The 17,971-nt window shown below is 36.7% G+C and overlaps 2 protein-coding genes across 2 annotated transcripts in view; both read right to left on the bottom strand.

The window, feature by feature from the left end:
• Window positions 1–831, bottom strand: part of VWC2L (von Willebrand factor C domain containing 2 like) — a 214,166-nt gene extending 213,335 nt beyond the window's left edge. The window contains exon 1 of the mRNA XM_027566748.1: window positions 98–831. The gene's annotated coding sequence lies outside the window, so the exon portion shown is untranslated. The remainder of the gene's footprint in view (window positions 1–97) is intronic.
• Window positions 832–1,406: 575 nt separating this feature from the next.
• Window positions 1,407–17,971, bottom strand: part of SPAG16 (sperm associated antigen 16) — a 1,067,206-nt gene continuing 1,050,641 nt past the window's right edge. Inside the window, exon 16 of the mRNA XM_027566726.1 lies at window positions 1,407–1,763. Coding sequence (XP_027422527.1) covers window positions 1,588–1,763 — 176 coding nt within the window. The 3' untranslated portion in view covers window positions 1,407–1,587. The remainder of the gene's footprint in view (window positions 1,764–17,971) is intronic.

The raw sequence follows: 17,971 nt of genomic DNA, 5'->3' as shown, positions 1-17,971 counted from the left end.
AACTTTCCCCCTCCCCACATTGCTACATATGATTTAAAATGACTGCATCTATTTCTTTGAGAAAACAAACATAACTCATGTCATAAGATATACTTACCTAATCACTCTGGAGGTTAAATGGTGGTGGTGGGGGTCACAGACCAATACGAACTAAAAGATCACGTTTGTGTTAGGAAAGCAGTTTCTCTTTAATTATCCAAAGAATACATTTTTCAGGCTTGAATTAAAGGCAATCCATTCTACCTCCCATTTCAAAACACAGTCAAGAAGCAGTCTCCCGCCCTTCCAGAGAGAAACACAGCAGACACACATAAGAAATATGCTTTGGACCTGTCTTCAGAATTCAAAGCAAGAAGCAATGCTGGTCCTGTAGCAATCCAGACCCCAGGAGCAGAATCATGTTGAACTTATTTTTAGCCTTTTCCCAGATCCTTCTATGAAATTTCCCAGCTGATTATGCCTCCTCCACACATGAGTTCACTTACACAGTGTTTGATACAGCAGTAGAGGTGATTTGGCTAGGCTCTGAGGATCAAAATCAGCAACAGCATGCTGTAGCTAAAAGCCCACTCCGCCGGCAATAACATCAGCATCATCCACAATATGTTGCTTGAATCCCCTCTTACACACCAGAAAATACTAACTGTGGACGTGAAGGAAAGGAGCAACTTTAGCTGGGTTTCTGCATCTCTGAGAGCAGTTTGTAGACTGCTGATTTGGAGCTCATTCTGCCGGCAGCCGGGAATTCCTCAGCACCACGGACAGCGCCAACAACTGGCTTCTGAGCCCAGCTAGGTCGAAATCCCGAGCTGCTCCTTGAGATCAGACTACAGCATTCTCTAAGCAGTCGCATTTTATACTGTGGATGCGTGCGTTAGGAGGGGGAAAAGGCATTTTACGTGCGTGCGAGATACTTATTTGCATTGAAATTACAATAAAACACTAATTAAATAATTAAATAAAAAACATTGTAACTATATCCAGTGCATTCTTGCATGGGCTGCAGAGATGAAAGTTCTGAAGACCTTTGCATTTAGATTTAAGCCACCTGCAGTCTCTGATTATTATTAACAGATAAAGCACAATCATTGTTAAAGAATTTGTGAAAACGTTTGCTCCCAAATTCTACTTGACCCTTTGCTTGTAGAAAGCCTTTCCCGGTGCTATACATAATTACACTTAAGATCCTCTTTCAGTTTAGACTTGATTCTTCTTTTTTTTTTTTAAGTAGCCTAGTTCTCCTGCAGTTTGTTTTCTAACATTCAAAATCAATCTCCTGTAATTCATCTAGTCTGTCATTAGGCGTCATTGTAAAACTGTTTCTTCCAAACCACTAGCAAAGATGCTCTGTTTCGGAATTCTTATCAAAAGGAGGGAAAAAAAGAAAAGACACAAACAGATGCGCAGAAAGTTATTATTTTTTATTGGTAACTGTATGAGCACTAACATTTATGTCCAAAGCAAGTTTTAAAGGAAATTGTAAATGTTACCTGCTGACACATTTAACCAGCTATTTACTGGTTTAGGACAATATGAGGCATTTTCAAGCCTTAAAGGGAATACCCTCCCAGTGGGATACACTGACCGTCAAGACCACGTTCGAATGGTGCCGTCAGAGCCTCCAGAAAACAGAGTCTCTCCGTCACGAGAAAATATGACCGTGTGAGCCTCACTCTCATGGCCCATCAGTTTGTGAATCTGCCCAGATTTAAGATCCAGCAAATGGATAACCCCATTGCCACTTGCCTGAGCTAAAACTCGACCTGACAGAGAGAGGGGAAGAGAGGAAGGGAGAGAGAAAGGAAATCAAAGTTTTATTTCAAGCAGTAACAGTTTACAAGCAACAAAATATACAGTTTTGTTTCAACTATAATTCAGACTCATGTTAGATGTCAGTCAACAAATCTGAACTGATTCCTGGTTGTATAGGAAATAATCCCATATTATTTGATTAAATGATTTCTCTATTTTATATGTAAAGGTCATAAAATGCCCTGCTAGTCTCCTTCTATTTGGAATTAATAAATAATTTTGAGAAGATGAGATTGAAAGCAAGTAAACAATGAACCTTTCTTTTCAAGTGAATTATCTCTGGAAAAGTTTTTAAAATAGGATTCAAAACTATCTATGGCAAAGATATAAATATATACACTAATACATACATAAATATATACACACAGTAGATAATTTATACTTAACATTTGTTATACTTAAATTTGTTTATTATACTAAAATTTGTTTATTATATTACATCACTGCTTAAAACTATAATAATATGCATTTATACTTTAAAAATTGTGATACTCATTAGTCCAACAAACTTTTATTTGGACTTGAAGTGAAAATAAATACCCCCATTTCAAAGATGTCTTAGCATTTTTAGTCTAATTCAAAATTCTGTTAAGCTAAAATTTTGTATCATTAAAGAGCTAAATATAGCACAGAGTATTCTCATAATTTTTATACCATATATTTGTGAGTGAATAATTTCCTTAAGATGAAAAACATATCCACATACAATTGCAACTAAAACTTTTATTAAAGAAATCCTGCCACAAACTATCAGGGATTTTGGAAGTAAGTAAAAGCAATAAAATATGTCTACATAAGCTCAGTGTGTGGGTTAAATAAGTGATATTAGTACTGTCCATGGGATTATGTAACCATACTTAGAAGGTATATATTATCATTCCAGTAATAACATTTAAAATTCATTAAACTCTTTCAACATGTTGTACACTAGATTTAGTAAATTTAATTACTATCTATAATTCCAGATAATCTTACAATATCTAATGATAAAGAAAATAATAACTCCTATATAGGTGAAGAAAAAGAGGTTTGGAAAGGTTAAATAACTTGCTTAAGATGACACCCTAGGTATTGGAGGGAGACACACTTAGTCACCAGCACTTTGAATACAGAGTCTGGTTTTTTTAGTCATTCGGTTTGTCATATCCAGCACAGCATTGTTATCAGTGACACCTTCTTGACCAATGTTAAGTAGGTGATATACTGTAAAAGTAGAGCTTTACCATTCCACGTTAAAAATTCTATAATGATATTGCCATAAAGGTCACTGTGAAATATTTAATCACATATTATAACCCAAATTGCCATGAATAGTCTCTAAAACATGGTAAAGTTGACCATGATAAATATGGCCTATTTGCAAGATATGGCCTTTGTATCTACTGGGCTTCTTCATCTAGAACAAAGCCTGACACAGCAAAGATCCTTAGGATGGATTTGAGTGTCCAAAGCAGCAGACATGAATATTTATTACAAAGCCCCTTCTACCAAGTCTTTGCTGACTGAGACGTTACACATGGATTCCACTTTCAGCCTTACACTATAGACCGTTGTTTGTGACTTTCCTAAGAATCAAATGACTTTCTTTGTCTCATCTTCATGTAATAACAAGGTATGTGGTAAATATCATTGTCTATTTTTGCAAAGAAAACCAAGCAGAATCAAAGCCCCTAAAGAAAAGGGAAAGAATTTAGCTTTTAAACATTTTGTTGGAGTCAAATCTCTAAAAATTATAATTGAAAATATTTGTAAAAGTTATTAGTAATTTCTGAAAATTTGATCAATAAAATAGAGAAAATAATAATATTGGAATTTGATGACAGAAGTATATTATTTCATAATATAATTCAACAATACCATGCTGCAGGTATTTAAAAAAGGTGTCTTTGCTTGAACAGATTTGAGTCAGCAAGGTCATGGTGAGGTTTGCAGGTTTACTTGAACTCATTTTCAAAAGACTGTAAGATTGTGTGTATCCATCTATCTATTTAACATCATGTTACACAAACTGGAATCAAGATTGCCGGGAGAAATCTCAATAACCTCAGATATGCAGATGACACCACCCTTATGGCAGAAAATAAAGAGGAACTCAAAAGCCTCTTGATGAAAGTGAAAGTGGAGAGTGAAAAAGTTGGCTTAAAGCTCAACATTCAGAAAACAAAGCTCATGGCATCCAGTCCCACCACTTCATGGGAAATAGATGGGGAAACAGTGGAAACAGTGGCTGACTTTATTTTTCTGGGCTCCAAAATCACTACAGATGGTGACTGCAGCCATGAAATGAAAAGATGCTTACTCCTTGGAAGAAAAGTTATGACCAACCTAGATAGCATATTCAAAAGCAGAGACATTACTTTGCCAACAAAGGTTCATCTAGTCAAGGCTATGGTTTTTCCTGTGGTCATGTATGGATGTGAGAGTTGGACTGTGAAGAAGGCTGAGCGCCGAAGAACTGATGCTTTTGAACTGTGGTGTTGGAGAAGGCTCTTGAGAGTCCCTTGGACTGCAAGGAGATCCAACCAGTCCATTCTGAAGGAGATCAGCCCTGGGATTTCTTTGGAAGGAATGATGCTAAAGCTGAAACTCCAGTACTTTGGCCACCTCATGCGAAGAGTTGACTCATTGGAAAAGACTCTGATGCTGGGAGGGATTGGGGGCAGGAGGACAAGGGGACGACAGAGGATGAGATGGCTGGATGGCATCACTGGCTTGATGGACGTGAGTCTGAGTGAATTCCGGGAGTTGGTGATGGACAGGGAGGCCTGGTGTGCTGGGGTTCATGGGGTCACAAAGAGTTGGACACGACTGAGCGACTGATCTGATCTCATCTGATCTGATCACCTCTATGAAGTATATTGGATTATTACATGGCACAGAATGTCTGGCATCAAAATTAGTTTTACTGGGAATTGGGATGCTTAACTTCTTCTGCTGCTGCTAAGTCATTTCAGTCGTGTCTGACTCTGTGCAACTCCATGGACTGCAGCCTACCAGGCTCCTCCATCCATGGGACTTTCCAGGCAAGAGTACTGGAGTGGGTTGCCATTGCCTTCTCTGTAATTGCTTATAGGTTAGAAGATTTTCAAAATTACTTACCAGGATGTGTCAATTACTAATCAGGATGTATCAATTACTAATCAGGATATACCAATTACTACATTAGTATCTACTGGTGTGAGAGAGATGGGTGGTACTCTCAAAAGAAAAAAAATCCCAGACTACTGGTAACATCTCTAGAAAGTATTTAGAAACATGTGCACAGTTATCTTTCTAAACTGATGACTGGCAATAAAAAATAAACTACAGGATGAATCATTTGTCATACCAACGTCACAGTCTTAATGAAAATTTAGGAAGGATAGAAGATTTAGCTACATCAAACTTGGTCAGTGGAATTAAAATGCAATAGATATGAAACTTTAAATAGTACATGAGGATTTACGAAAACTTGTACTAACAATGTTCATGTTGAATATGTCTTTTTAAAAATGTGAAAAAATTATTTCTATTTTAAAATTTTATAACATTTTAACAAAATATTTAATCATTATAAATTTTAATAAAACATTGACTCCTAATATGCAATTCCTGAGTAAATAGATTATTTAAAATGTCACTTAGCATGGTATATAAGAATGATTATACTAAATTATAAATGCACACATTTCACAAATATCACATGGGTGTACAGTATAACATTGTCAGACTTTATTTTTCTGGGCTCCAAAATCACTGCAGATGGTATTGCAGTCATGAAATTAAAAGACGCTTACTCCTGGGAAGGAAAGTTATGACCAACCTAGATAGAATATTAAAAAGCAGATACATTACTTTGCCAACAAAGGTCCATTGAGTCAAGGCTATGGTTTTTCCAGTGGTTGTGTATGGATGTGAGAGTTGACTGTAAAGAAAGCTGAGCACCGAAGAAGTGATGCTTTTGAACTGTGGTGTTGGAGAAGACTCTTGAGAATCCCTTGGACTGCAAAGAGATCCAACCAGTCTATCCTAAAGGAGATCAGTCCTGGGTGTTCATTGGAAGGACTGATGCTAAAGCTGAAACTCCAGTACTTTGGCCACCTGATGCGAAGAGTTGACTCATTGGAAAAGACTCTGATGCTGGGAGGGATTTGGGGCAGGAGGAGAAGGGGACGACAGGGGATGAGATGGCTGGATGGCATCACCGACTCGATGGACATAAGTCTGAGTGAACTCTGGGAGTTGGTGATGGACAGGGAGGCCTGGCGTGCTGCAATTCATGGGGTCGCAAAGAGTCAGACACAACTGAGCGACTGAACTTGAACTGTACAGTATATGATTAAAATACTTAGCATTATAGTTTATCAACAATGATCTAAAAATAAAGGTATTTAAAAATATAAATATTTCAACATGTATTATGTAAAAAATGACTTGCTCCTTTTTTGATTAACATTTATGTTATCAGGATGCCCAGACTTTTACCAAATAGGGAGAAAGTAGGCAGTCCAGGGAGAAGATTGAAATAATTTTCTAAGTGTTATTTTTTATGTAAATCAGTAGATATCAATAATGAATGATTATGACTATCTTCTGACCCACACATCTCTGAAAAACAATATTTATTTTCATCTATCAATAATTCAGAATAATTTCTTGTCAGTTAAATCACTATCTTCTTTGCTGACCAATGAGTTTGAATGAGGATAACTTGTATTACTATTCATTTTACTCCTTTGGATTAATTTGCCAACTTCTTCTGGCTAATTTTGCCTTTACTCAAAGCCAATAAATGAGCCAATAGATCTTTAAAAAATTAGTATTTCTTTCAAATTTTAGTACTAAATATACTTAACATTATAGAGCTTCTTTATACTCTGTTTTAGAAAGAAAATTTTTGAAAAAAAATACAGGTTTAATATCTTGAACAAAGCAGTCTCAATTGGATTTGGTATAAAAACTTGAATCTTTGAATCTCTTGATGTATATAAACTGTAATAGCCCATGGAAATCAAGTGGTAACACTGTATCTGGGTATATGAAATCACTTTGGGTGAACCAACAAAAATTGAAACTCATTGCATATTAACAAAATGTGCAAATATTAGTAAAATGTTGGCATTTTAAAAAACTACTGGCAGAGTCCTTACTGTCTGAGCCACCAGAGAAGCCCCAAAAGATTCTATGGGGATTCTTCAGGCAAGAATACTGGAGTGGGTTGCCATGCTCTCCTCCAGGGGATCTTCCCAACCCAGATATGGAACCCAGGTCTCCTGAATTGCAGGCAGATTCCTTACAGTCTGAGCTACCAGGGAAGCCTTTTGATTTTAGATACAAACGTGTGAAAATTCAATTTGAGAGTAAATACCAAAAATACCCAAGAGTTACCTTAATCTTTTCACCACTCATCTCTTAACCTAGACAAATTCTACTTAAGTTTAGGAAATCTGCATATTACCTACTACAATATTTTTGACATTAATTATGAAATGGCATAATCAATAGTCAACATATGCTTGATGTAAGAGGAGTTGTGGTATGAAATAAATATACAATATTTTTTGAAAAGAAAAGAGATGAGTTCGTCTTTCAGGTCTGCTAGAATGAACTCACAGTAGCCATTGTTTATTGAGCACCAAGAGCACCACCGGTTACCTCACATGTCCTGCACTCAATCTTAACAGGTAGATATTCTCCCTTTTTAGCTAATGAAGAATGAGATTCAGAGAAGGTAAAGTTGGGATTTTAATTGAAACATTTATTATTTAAAAACTCTTGCTTTTTTTCTTGTTGTTGTTCAGTCGCCCAGTCGTGTCCTACTCCTTGCTACCCCATAGACTACAAAACGCCAGGCCTCCTTGTCCATCACCATCTCCCGGAGTTTACCCAAGTTCATGTTCATTGCATCAGTGATGTCATCCAGCTGTCTCACCCTCTGACACCCTCTTCTCCTTCTGTCCTCAATCTTTCCCAGAATCAGAGACGTTTCCAAGGAGTCGTCTATTCGTATCAGATGACCAAAATACTGGAGCTTCAGCTTCAGTATCAGTCCTTCCAGTGAATATTCATGGTTGATCTCCCTGAAGATGGGACTGGTTTGATCTCCTTGCTTCTTTTTACTGACTTTAAAATTTCTTTCTTAAATTACAATTCAGATAAGTGTGACATTTGGGGCTTCTCTGTTAATGCCACTGAATTTCCTTATAGACACAAATTTAATGCTTAAAACTGAAGAAAAGAATTATGGGGTTCATTTTATTTTTTTATTTTTTATTTTTATTTTTTTGGGGGGTTCATTTTAATACTGTTAAACTCTGAACATTAAACATCAATGGTCTTCAGAAGTCATTCTTCACACACATCAATTAATTCTTTAATTTTTATTTTATATTGGAATATAGCCAATTTAGCCAATTTTATATTGGAATATAGCCAATATAGCCAATATAGCCCATGTTTCAGGTGTATAGTGATTCAGTTATAAATGTACATGTATCCATTCTTTTTTAGGTTCTTTTCCTGAATAGGTTATTACAGAATATTGAATAAAGTTCCCTGTGCTATACAGTATGTCTTTCTTGAATATTTATTTTTATATAGTGGTGTATATATGTTAATTCAAAACTCCTAATTCAGCCCCTTCCTGATTTCCCCCCTTTTGTTAGCCATGTTTGTTTTCAAAGTCTGTGGGACTGTTTCTGTTAAATTCATTTGTATCATTTTTTTTAATACTTCACATATAAGTGACATCATTTGATATTTGGCTTTATCTGACTTAACTTCACTTAGTATGATAATATCTAGGTCCATTTATGTTGCTACAGATGGCATTATTTCATTTTTTTTAATGTCTGAGTAATATTCCATTGTAAATATACACCCCATCTTCTTTAACCATTCCTCTGGTTGCTTCCATGTCCTGGCAATTGTAAATAGTGCTGCAACAAATACTGGGGTGCATGCATCTTAACAAATCAGCTCTCTGGACATATGCCCATGAGTGGGATTACTGTTTTATCTTGTGCATAAAGGTTGCTTCACTCTCCCCCAAGGCTCCAAAGCTCTCCCTCCAGCCAGGCTCATCTGCCGTCAGGTGAGTCCCAGCGTTCAGGAATCTTTCCTCTTTCACAGCTCCCTCCTTGAGGCATAGGTCCCATCTAGACTTTCCCCCCACCTTTTTCTTTTGTCCTACTCAGTTATGTGGAGGTGTTCTTGCCCTTTTGGAAGGTTGAAGTCTTCCACCAGCATTCAATAAGTGTTCTGTGGAAATTGTTCTACTTGTATATTTGCTGTATTTGTGGAAGGAAGTGAGTCCATGTTCCATTCCTCAGCCATCTTCCACATATATCAATTCTTAAATGCACACATTCTAGAGTATATGTTGTACTTACTAAACTAAAAAGACTCAAGGATTCATCCCTTCGCACATTTCCAGCAAAATTATCTGTCTAGCTCTTCCATTTCAATTTTGTTTACTGTATTCTGTTTTTCAGACTCCAAACTGCAGTGACAATTTCATACCTTTTATCCTTCTCCATCCTCAACCTCGCCTTTATCCGTGTGTCTTTTCTTTTCTACAGTTTTTCCATTTTCAACTGTTATGCTTACAATATCAAAAGTCCTTAATTTTAGATGTTAGGACCATTGAAAAGATAACCCCAGGTGATTTTTTTTGGTTACACTTTCTTTAGTTTTAAATCTGTCTACAATAACTCCTAAAGCGTTCTTCAATTATGCCACTCCCATCCAAAACAAATACCATAAACTTGAATAGAACAACAACAAAAACAGCAGCAACAGTGACAACAAGAATTTGTTACAACTCTTAACATGCTCAGGTTATATTTTATGTTTAGATCTAATCACCTCACTATGAATACTCAGAGATGAAGCGACTTGCCCAAGATAAGAAAATATATTCATGGTAATTGTGGAACTTTGTTAAAATCAGATCTTTGACTTCCAAATCAGTGCTCTTTTTACTGTTTCCTTTTTACACTGAGTAACAGCATAATATCTTAGCAGGGCTTTTAAGCCCTCTTCACTAATACAAATCTGCATCTGCTCACCCAAGTGTACTCTTACATGGACTCTGTGTTCTCCACTAAAAATCTGCCATCATATTCAAGTATATTTTTTCATTTCCTTACTTTTGAATTACTGCTTCTATTATTCCTCTGGTAGAATATTTTCTTCTGTCTTTCATGGTTAAAGAATAGCTGTCTTCATGATTAAAGTGTTATCCTCCTTCTCTTATCCTCCTCAGTCATGTCTGACTCTTTGTGATCCCATGGACTGTAGCCTGCTGCTGCTGCTAAGTCACTTCAGTCGTGTCGGATTCTGTGCAACCCCATAGACGGCAGCCCACCAGGCTCCCCTGTCCCTGGGATTCTCCAGGTAAGAACACTGGAGTGGGTTGCCATTGCCTTCTCCAATGCGTGAAAGTGAAAAGTGAAAGTGACGTCGCTCAGTCGTGTCTGACTCTTAGCGACCCCACGGACTGCAGCCTGCTAGTCTCCATGAATTCTCTAGGCAAGAATACTGGAGTGGGTTGCTATTCTCCAGAGAATCTTCCTGACCCAGGGATCAAACCCAGGTCTCCTATGATGCAGGCAGGTTCTTTACTGTCCGAGCCAGCCAGGAAACCCATCTTCATGGTCTCTTACCTTATCTTCCTAAGAAAAATTGATCCATTGATTAAATCCCAGTTCAAAATGATTCTCCTCACCAAGGTGTACAGGCATCTCTAATGGGGAAAATCTTTCTTTCTCTTCTGAGCAATTACGGCACTTTATTCTTACATTCATATTGTAATAAGATGCCATACATTATAGTTAAGTATTTATCTTGCCTTCTTAACTTTGTGATTACTCTAGAACAGAATCATGTCATATACTTTTGCTTTTTCACTCCAGTTTAGCACTGCTGCAGTCAATACTCAGTTGTAACTGTTTTCACAACTACCTTTTTAGTCCTTTGTATTTGCCACACACCATTCTAAACAGTTCACACACATTATCTCATTTTATCCTTACAACAACCCTATGAAGTGAATACATACCTTCACTACCCATTATAGTAGCCACTACTCATATATGGCCACTGACTGAGCATTTGAAATGCAGCTAGTACAAACTGAAATGTGTTACAAGCGTAAAATGCTCACCAGATTTTGAAGACTCAATATGAAAAAAGAATGAAAAATATTTCATTAATCATTTTATATTGATTACATAGCACCATACTAGTGGATACACTGTATTCAATTAAAAATCTTTTAAGATTAATTTCATCAGATTTTTAAAAAACATGGCTACTAAGAATTTTAAACTATACCTGTGGTTCACATTATGAACCACAGAGTATGCTAGCACATACTCTGCTTCATAGAGGAGGAAAATGAGAGAGATAAAAGCAACTTCCCCCAAAGTCACGCAGCTTAAAGTGGAGGGATCTGGAAATGAGGACTATATGACTCAAAAGCTAAAGCTCTTATCCTCCACGTCATGCCCTAATACCTCCAGATGAATTTTTATTGATTGGCCCAATGTTGTCTCTCCTACTGTGATTAAGCTGCACTCACTAAAATGTAACAGAGTCAGAGTAAATATCTCTTGGGTGTGCAGCTTCAGTTTCCAGCTGAATCTATGCCTGCTCCCAGGAATACTTGAAATTAATTTCTATTTAAGTACAAGAAATATTTCAAAAATTTCATTTCTATGGTTACCCTAATGGTACTTGTTGACTCCAGGAGTCTTATTGTATAATTAGCTTCCTGGGAATATATGAGAGACCTAGGAAAGCAGTTTTTGTTCTTTTAGAGCTCATAGAGCCCAATCAGGTGCCCAAGATTCATCATAGCCTTAGTGAGCAGAAAAGGTAAGTGTTAAGATGTTATAAACTTTAGTTTTATTCTAGGGGAAACAAACCAGAGTACACCTTCCTTCCGATACTTATGCTTTCAACGTTGACTGACAGTTCCTCAGCTCACCCAAATAGTATTTTTGAATACAGTGGACATATTTTATCCAATAAAACTACTCTCTTTTGTTGAAAAATTTCAACTTGTTTTGCATCAGAGATTCCTTCAGAATTAAAAAAAAAGACAAAAATCAAATTGTTAGATTAATAAAGTGAAATTATCTAAAGTAGAGATATTTGGACTTGACTATAATTCATAGTCCCTGAAATTCCAAATGAAAGTCATGAGATGAATGAAGCCTTTCAGTAAATAAAGGAGGTAGTGGTACTTTCCACAATAGTTTATATACTGACCAGAATAATGCCATTTTGTAATGGAACAGTCAGATGAGGAAAATAGGCAGTATATGGTTATGGAATTTACCAAGTTATATTGACAGACCTGTCAATATTATATGTTATAACAGGTTTTGGTTATACTTCACAACACTAGTTAATGTATCAAGAATTAGAATTTGAGCTTTCTTGGAAAAGTCCTTGATTGATCTAATAATATTTACCAAATAAACCACGAATTATCATGTACTATTAGCCAAAGCAATTGTTTGGATCAAAGATGCATAGAGTCCTGTTTAATGAAACTATGCTATATCTATTAAAATTATACACTTATTATTAGACAGTTAATTTAGAAGACATACTTTCCTATTATTATATGTATATACATACAACACACATTAGTTAAAAGGTCAGAATGTTCACTTGTATCTTTGATCATGTAACCAAAATATAAGTTGCCAGCAATATGAGTCAACTGTTGACTAAAACTATGCAGCTTTCTATTATTTATACCACCAGGAATAGCATTATTCTGTATAAATGCATGTGTATGCATAAATGGAATTCTGTTATAATAAACAGAAGCAAACTCAAAAATTTTAAGCTTATTACAAATAAAGAAAATGTGAATGAAGAACATCATTACCTTTCTCATTAGAATAAATTCAGTAATTTCTCATGATTATTCATGCTTTAAATAAATTTCAAGCAATGGGTTCCCCACAGAAACAAAAACACCCAATTTATATTTCATTCAAATTAGTCTCATACACAAATCATAGGAAATTTATCACAGATATACATGAATGAAGTCTAAAACAGTTGTATGCCATATATGAAATATCATATCAGAGTGGAGAAGGGAGGCTTTGATCAATAAGGAAATGATTTTTATACACATCAGAACCAATCTGAAGCAATTCTCCCGATCAATATGGATAGGCAGAAATGCTTCTCAGCATTTATTACCTGTGGAGAGCATTATTGATTAATTCTATTGATTTTTAGACTGCATGTAGAGAGGCATCTGTTGTTTCTTTAAAAGATGTCTCAAAATGAAAAGCATCAAGAAACTATTTAAGTTTTGAGGATTTGCATTAATGACTCAACCTGGGTCATTACTCAGAGTTTCAAAAACATCGTTGAAGGAGATGTGAAATTTGATTTAGTTTATTTCACACCCTATTGCCAATAAATACATTTCAGAAAAAAATATTTCTTGGGAATTTAATTTGCCTAAGTGCTGGTAACAATGTTTAAACTTTACAGTATTTTTTTTTACTATGTATACTCTTGCTAATAGGTTTTAACTTTTCTCATATAGGTAGTATGGCTTGAACAAGGATTAATTTGAGTCAAAGTGTAAATACAGGTGAAAAATAAATGCATTTTAAATTTATCAGGGAAGAAACTCACGTGTCATAAAATGACAATAGTGAGAAAGTTTCAACATCTTATTTTGGGACTCTAGTCAAGCAGATATGTTGACCTTATTTAGAGTAGATAATATGTTTAATGTATACAATGCATGAAGATAAAGTTTACTTAAACTTGGTATGGACTGTTATTTATTAAGTTAACTTTGTTCCACAGAGTATGTTTTATAGGTTCGTCCTAAATAAATATGGTAATTGTCTTTTGAATTACACTTGAAAACCATATCATATATAGGAAGGCAGTTCTTTGACATTGCAGAAATTCCTAAAATTCAGCAGGTGAATAAATCCAAAAATTAAAGTTTTTCCCTACTAGAAACAGAACTTCTGGTCTTACCATATGTAGTTTTAAAAATATGTTCTCCCTATTAGGGGAGCATGAATGAGTATCTTCCTAAACAAGTGCCTTCTAAATATTACAGAAATCCCTTGGGAGATGCACCAAAAGTCCTAAAAATTTTCTAACTAATTGTTGAACCTATTTAGGCTATCAACAGCCACCTGCTTTCATTAAGAAATCCTTGTAGACCTCTTTCCTAACTTGGTCTTCACCTAGGCAGCTGATCAGTGTTGAAATAATATTTATTCAGGGACCCATGCACCTGGAGCTTTGCAAACATTTCAGAAAAGCTCTTGCTGATGTCAGAGGAAAATCTAGTTTGAGTTCAGTAATGGGGATCAGGTAAGCTATGGAAAACTGAAGTTCAGAGCAAATCATAAACTTCATTGTTCATAAGTAGAGAAAGGACCTATAAAGGCTTATATTTTATACACAGTAATTAAAACTATTAAATTTTATTATAAAGGCATTAAAACACTCAGTATTTCTCTTACACTTAAACTATAATATTTACTATGGCTTAAAAGTCAGAGTTCTAATATTTTGGAAATTTTTCCCTTTATGGATGTTCTCATCATCATTAACTTTATCACAAGGGAATTCCCCTTCCTGAATGTGGAGTCCTGTCTGTGGGAAGGAAAATAATGTCAGTTTCTGTTGGCTCATGTTGAGATGGTGAATGATTAATAATTGCATCCTTATTTTTAGAACTTCATCCTTTCCTACACTATGGCAAAATAATAGTTACAGTCAAGAAGATGCACATATGTGATCAAAGAACTATAACCTGATGGTAACCTCTTCACCCCTTGCCAGAAAAAAAAAAAAAAAAAAGAGAGAGAGAGAGAAAAGAATGGCTGGGAGACCAAATGTGTAAGTTCTTTTGAGTACTGATTGACTAAATAAATTAAAGATAGTATAATTTGAGGTATATAAGAAAATCATTAAAGTCTTTGAAACCACAGATTAGTCTAAATTCCAAACTTTTGTAATTCATTACCTGAAAATACACAGTCCTAACATCTAATTCGGAGAAGGCAATGGCACCCCACTCCAGTACTCCTGCCTGGAAAATCCCATGGATGGAGGAGCCTGGTAGGCTGCAGTCCATGGGGTCGCTGAGGGTCGGACATGACTGAGCCGACTTCACTTTCACTTTTCACTTTCATGCATTGGAGAAGGAAATGGCAACCCACTCCAGTGTTCTTGCCTGGAGAATCCCAGGGACGGGGGAGCCTGTTGGGCTGTTGTCTATGGGTCACACAGAGTCGGACATGACTGAAGTGACTTAGCAGCAGCAGCAGCAGCAACATCTAATTACTATGTTACCTTTAAAATGATCTGAAAGTGAAAGTGAAGTCGCTCAGTTGTTTCCAACTCTTTGCGACCCCAGGAATTGTAGCCTACCAGGCTCCTCTGTCCATGGGATTTTCAAGCAAAAGTACTGAAGTGGGTTGTCATTTCCTTCTCCAGGGGATCTTTCCAACCCAAGGACGATCTGAATGGGTTGGTAAAAATGCAACCACTAACTGCCATGTGGTGCTATGCTGTGCTTAGCTGCTCAGTCACGTCTGACTCTTTGCAACCCTATGGGCTATAGCCAGCCAGGCTCCTCTGTCCATGGGGATTCTCCAGGCAAGAATACTGGAGTGAGTAGCTGTTTCCTTCTCCAGGGGATTTGCCCAATCTAGGGATCAAATTCAGGTCTCCAGTATTGTAGGCAGATTCTTTACCAGCTGAGCTACCAGGGAATCCTTCATATCAGTTCAGTTCAGTTCAGTTCATTCACTCAATTATGTCCAACTCCTAGCGACCCCATGAATTGCAGCACACCAGGCTTCCCTGTCCATCACCAATGCCCAGAGCCTACTCAAACTCATGTCCATCACGTCGGTGATGGCATACTACCATCTCATCCTCTGTCATCCCCTTCTCTTCCTGCCTTCAATATTTTCCAACATCAGGGTCTTTTCAAATGAGTCAGCTCTTTGCATCGGGTGGCCAAAGTGTTGGAGTTTCAGCATCAGCATCGGTCCTTACAATGAATATTCAGGACTGATTTCCTTTAGGATTGATTGGTTGGGTCTCCTTTCTGTCCAAGGGACTCTCAAGAGTCTTCTCCAACACCACAGTTCAAAAGCATCAATTCTCTGGTGCTCAGTTTTCTTTTCTTTTCTTTTTTTTTAATTTAATTTTATTTTTAAACTTTACATAATTGTATTAGTTTTGCCAAATATCAAAATGAATCCGCCACAGGTATACATGTGTTCCCCATCCTGAACCCTCCTTCCTCCTCCCTCCCTATACCATCCCTCTGGGTCATCCCAGTGCACTAGCCCCAAGCATCCAGTATTGTGCATCAAACCTGGACTGGCAACTCGTTTCTTACATGATATTTTACATGTTTCAATGTCATTCTCCCAAATCTTCCCACCCTCTCCCTCTCCCACAGAGTCCATAAGACTGTTCTATACATCAGTGTCTCTTTTGCTGTCTCGTACACCGGGTTATTGTTACCATCTTTCTAAATTCCATATATATGCGTTAGTATACTGTATTGATGTTTTTTCTTCTGGCTTACTTCACTCTGTATAATAGGCTCCAGTTTCATCCACCTCATTAGAACTGATTTAAATGTATTCTTTTTAATGGCTGAGTAATACTCCATTGTGTATATGTACCATAGCTTTCTTATCCATTCATCTGCTGATGGACATCTAGCTTGCTTCCATGTCCTGGCTATTATAAACAGTGCTGCGATGAACATTGGGGTACACGTGTCTCTTTCCCTTCTGGTTTCCTCAGTGTGTATGCCAGTTTTCTTTATAGTCCAACTCTCACATTATGTATAACTTCTGGAAAAACCATAGCTTTGGCTAGATGGACCTTTGTTGGTAAAGTAATGTCTCTGCTTTTTAATAAGCTGTCCAGGTTGGTCACGGCTTTTCTCCCAAGGAGCAAGCATCTTTTAATTTCATGGGTACAGTCACCATCTGCAGTGATTTTGGAGCCCCCCAAAATAAAGTCTCTCACTGTTTCCATTGTTTCCCCATCTATTTGCCATGAAATGATGGGACCAGATGCTATGATCTTTGTTTACTGAATGTAGAGCTTTAAGCCAAGTTTTTCACTCTTCTCTTTCACTTTCAAGAGGCCCTTTAGTTCTTGTTGGCTTTCTGCCATAAGGGTGGTATCATCTGCATATCTGAGGTTATTGATATTTCTCCCAGCAATCTTGATTCCAGCTTGTGCTTCATCCAGCCCAGCATTTCTCATGATGTATTCTTCATACAAGTTAAATAAGCAGGGTGACAATATACAGCCTTGATGTACTCCTTTCCCTATTTGGCATCCATCTGTTCCATGTCCAGTTCTAACTGTTGCTTCTTCACCTGCATACAGATTTCTCAAAAGGCAGATCAGGTAGTCTAGTATTACCATCTCTTGAAGAATTTTCACACTTCGTTGTGATCCACACAGGCAAAGGCTTTGGCATAGTCAATAAAGCAAAAGTAGATGTTTTTTCTGGAACTCTTGCTTTTTTGATGATCCAGAAGATGTTGGCAACTTGATCTCTGGTTCCTTTGCCTTTTCTCAATCCAGCTTGAACATCTGAAAGTTCACAGTCATGTATCATTGAAGCCTGGCTTGGAGAATTTTGAGCATTACTTTGCTAGCATGTGAGATAAGTGCAATTGTGTGGTAGTTTGAGCATTCTTTGGCATTGCCTTTCTTTGGGATTGGAATGAAAACTGACCTTTTCCAGTCCTGTGACCAGATTTACTGAGTTTTCCAGATTTACTGGCATATCAGGAACCAGGGATGAACACACACACTACTGCATATATAAGATAGAGAACAAGCAAGGACCTACTGTATAGCACAGGGGACTCTACTCAATATTCTGTAACACTCTACCTAGGAAAATAATCTGAAAAAAGAATGACTATATGTATATGTATAACCGAATTACTTTGCTATATACCTGAAACAAACATAATATTGTAAATATACTCTAATACATTTTTAAAAAATCCTGTTAGTTTCCATTATCTACTTTTTCCTCACTATTTTCTATTACATTCTGTAACACAACCACATGTGAAGAGAAAACATTATATTCATGTGTCATCTCTGAGAAAGA

Source organism: Bos indicus x Bos taurus, chromosome 2, assembly GCF_003369695.1.
Source record: "Bos indicus x Bos taurus breed Angus x Brahman F1 hybrid chromosome 2, Bos_hybrid_MaternalHap_v2.0, whole genome shotgun sequence".
In the NCBI taxonomy this organism is placed as follows: Eukaryota; Metazoa; Chordata; class Mammalia; order Artiodactyla; family Bovidae; genus Bos; species Bos indicus x Bos taurus.
The sequence above is the reverse complement of the archived record's forward strand: the minus strand, read 5'-3'. Positions and strand labels throughout refer to the sequence as shown.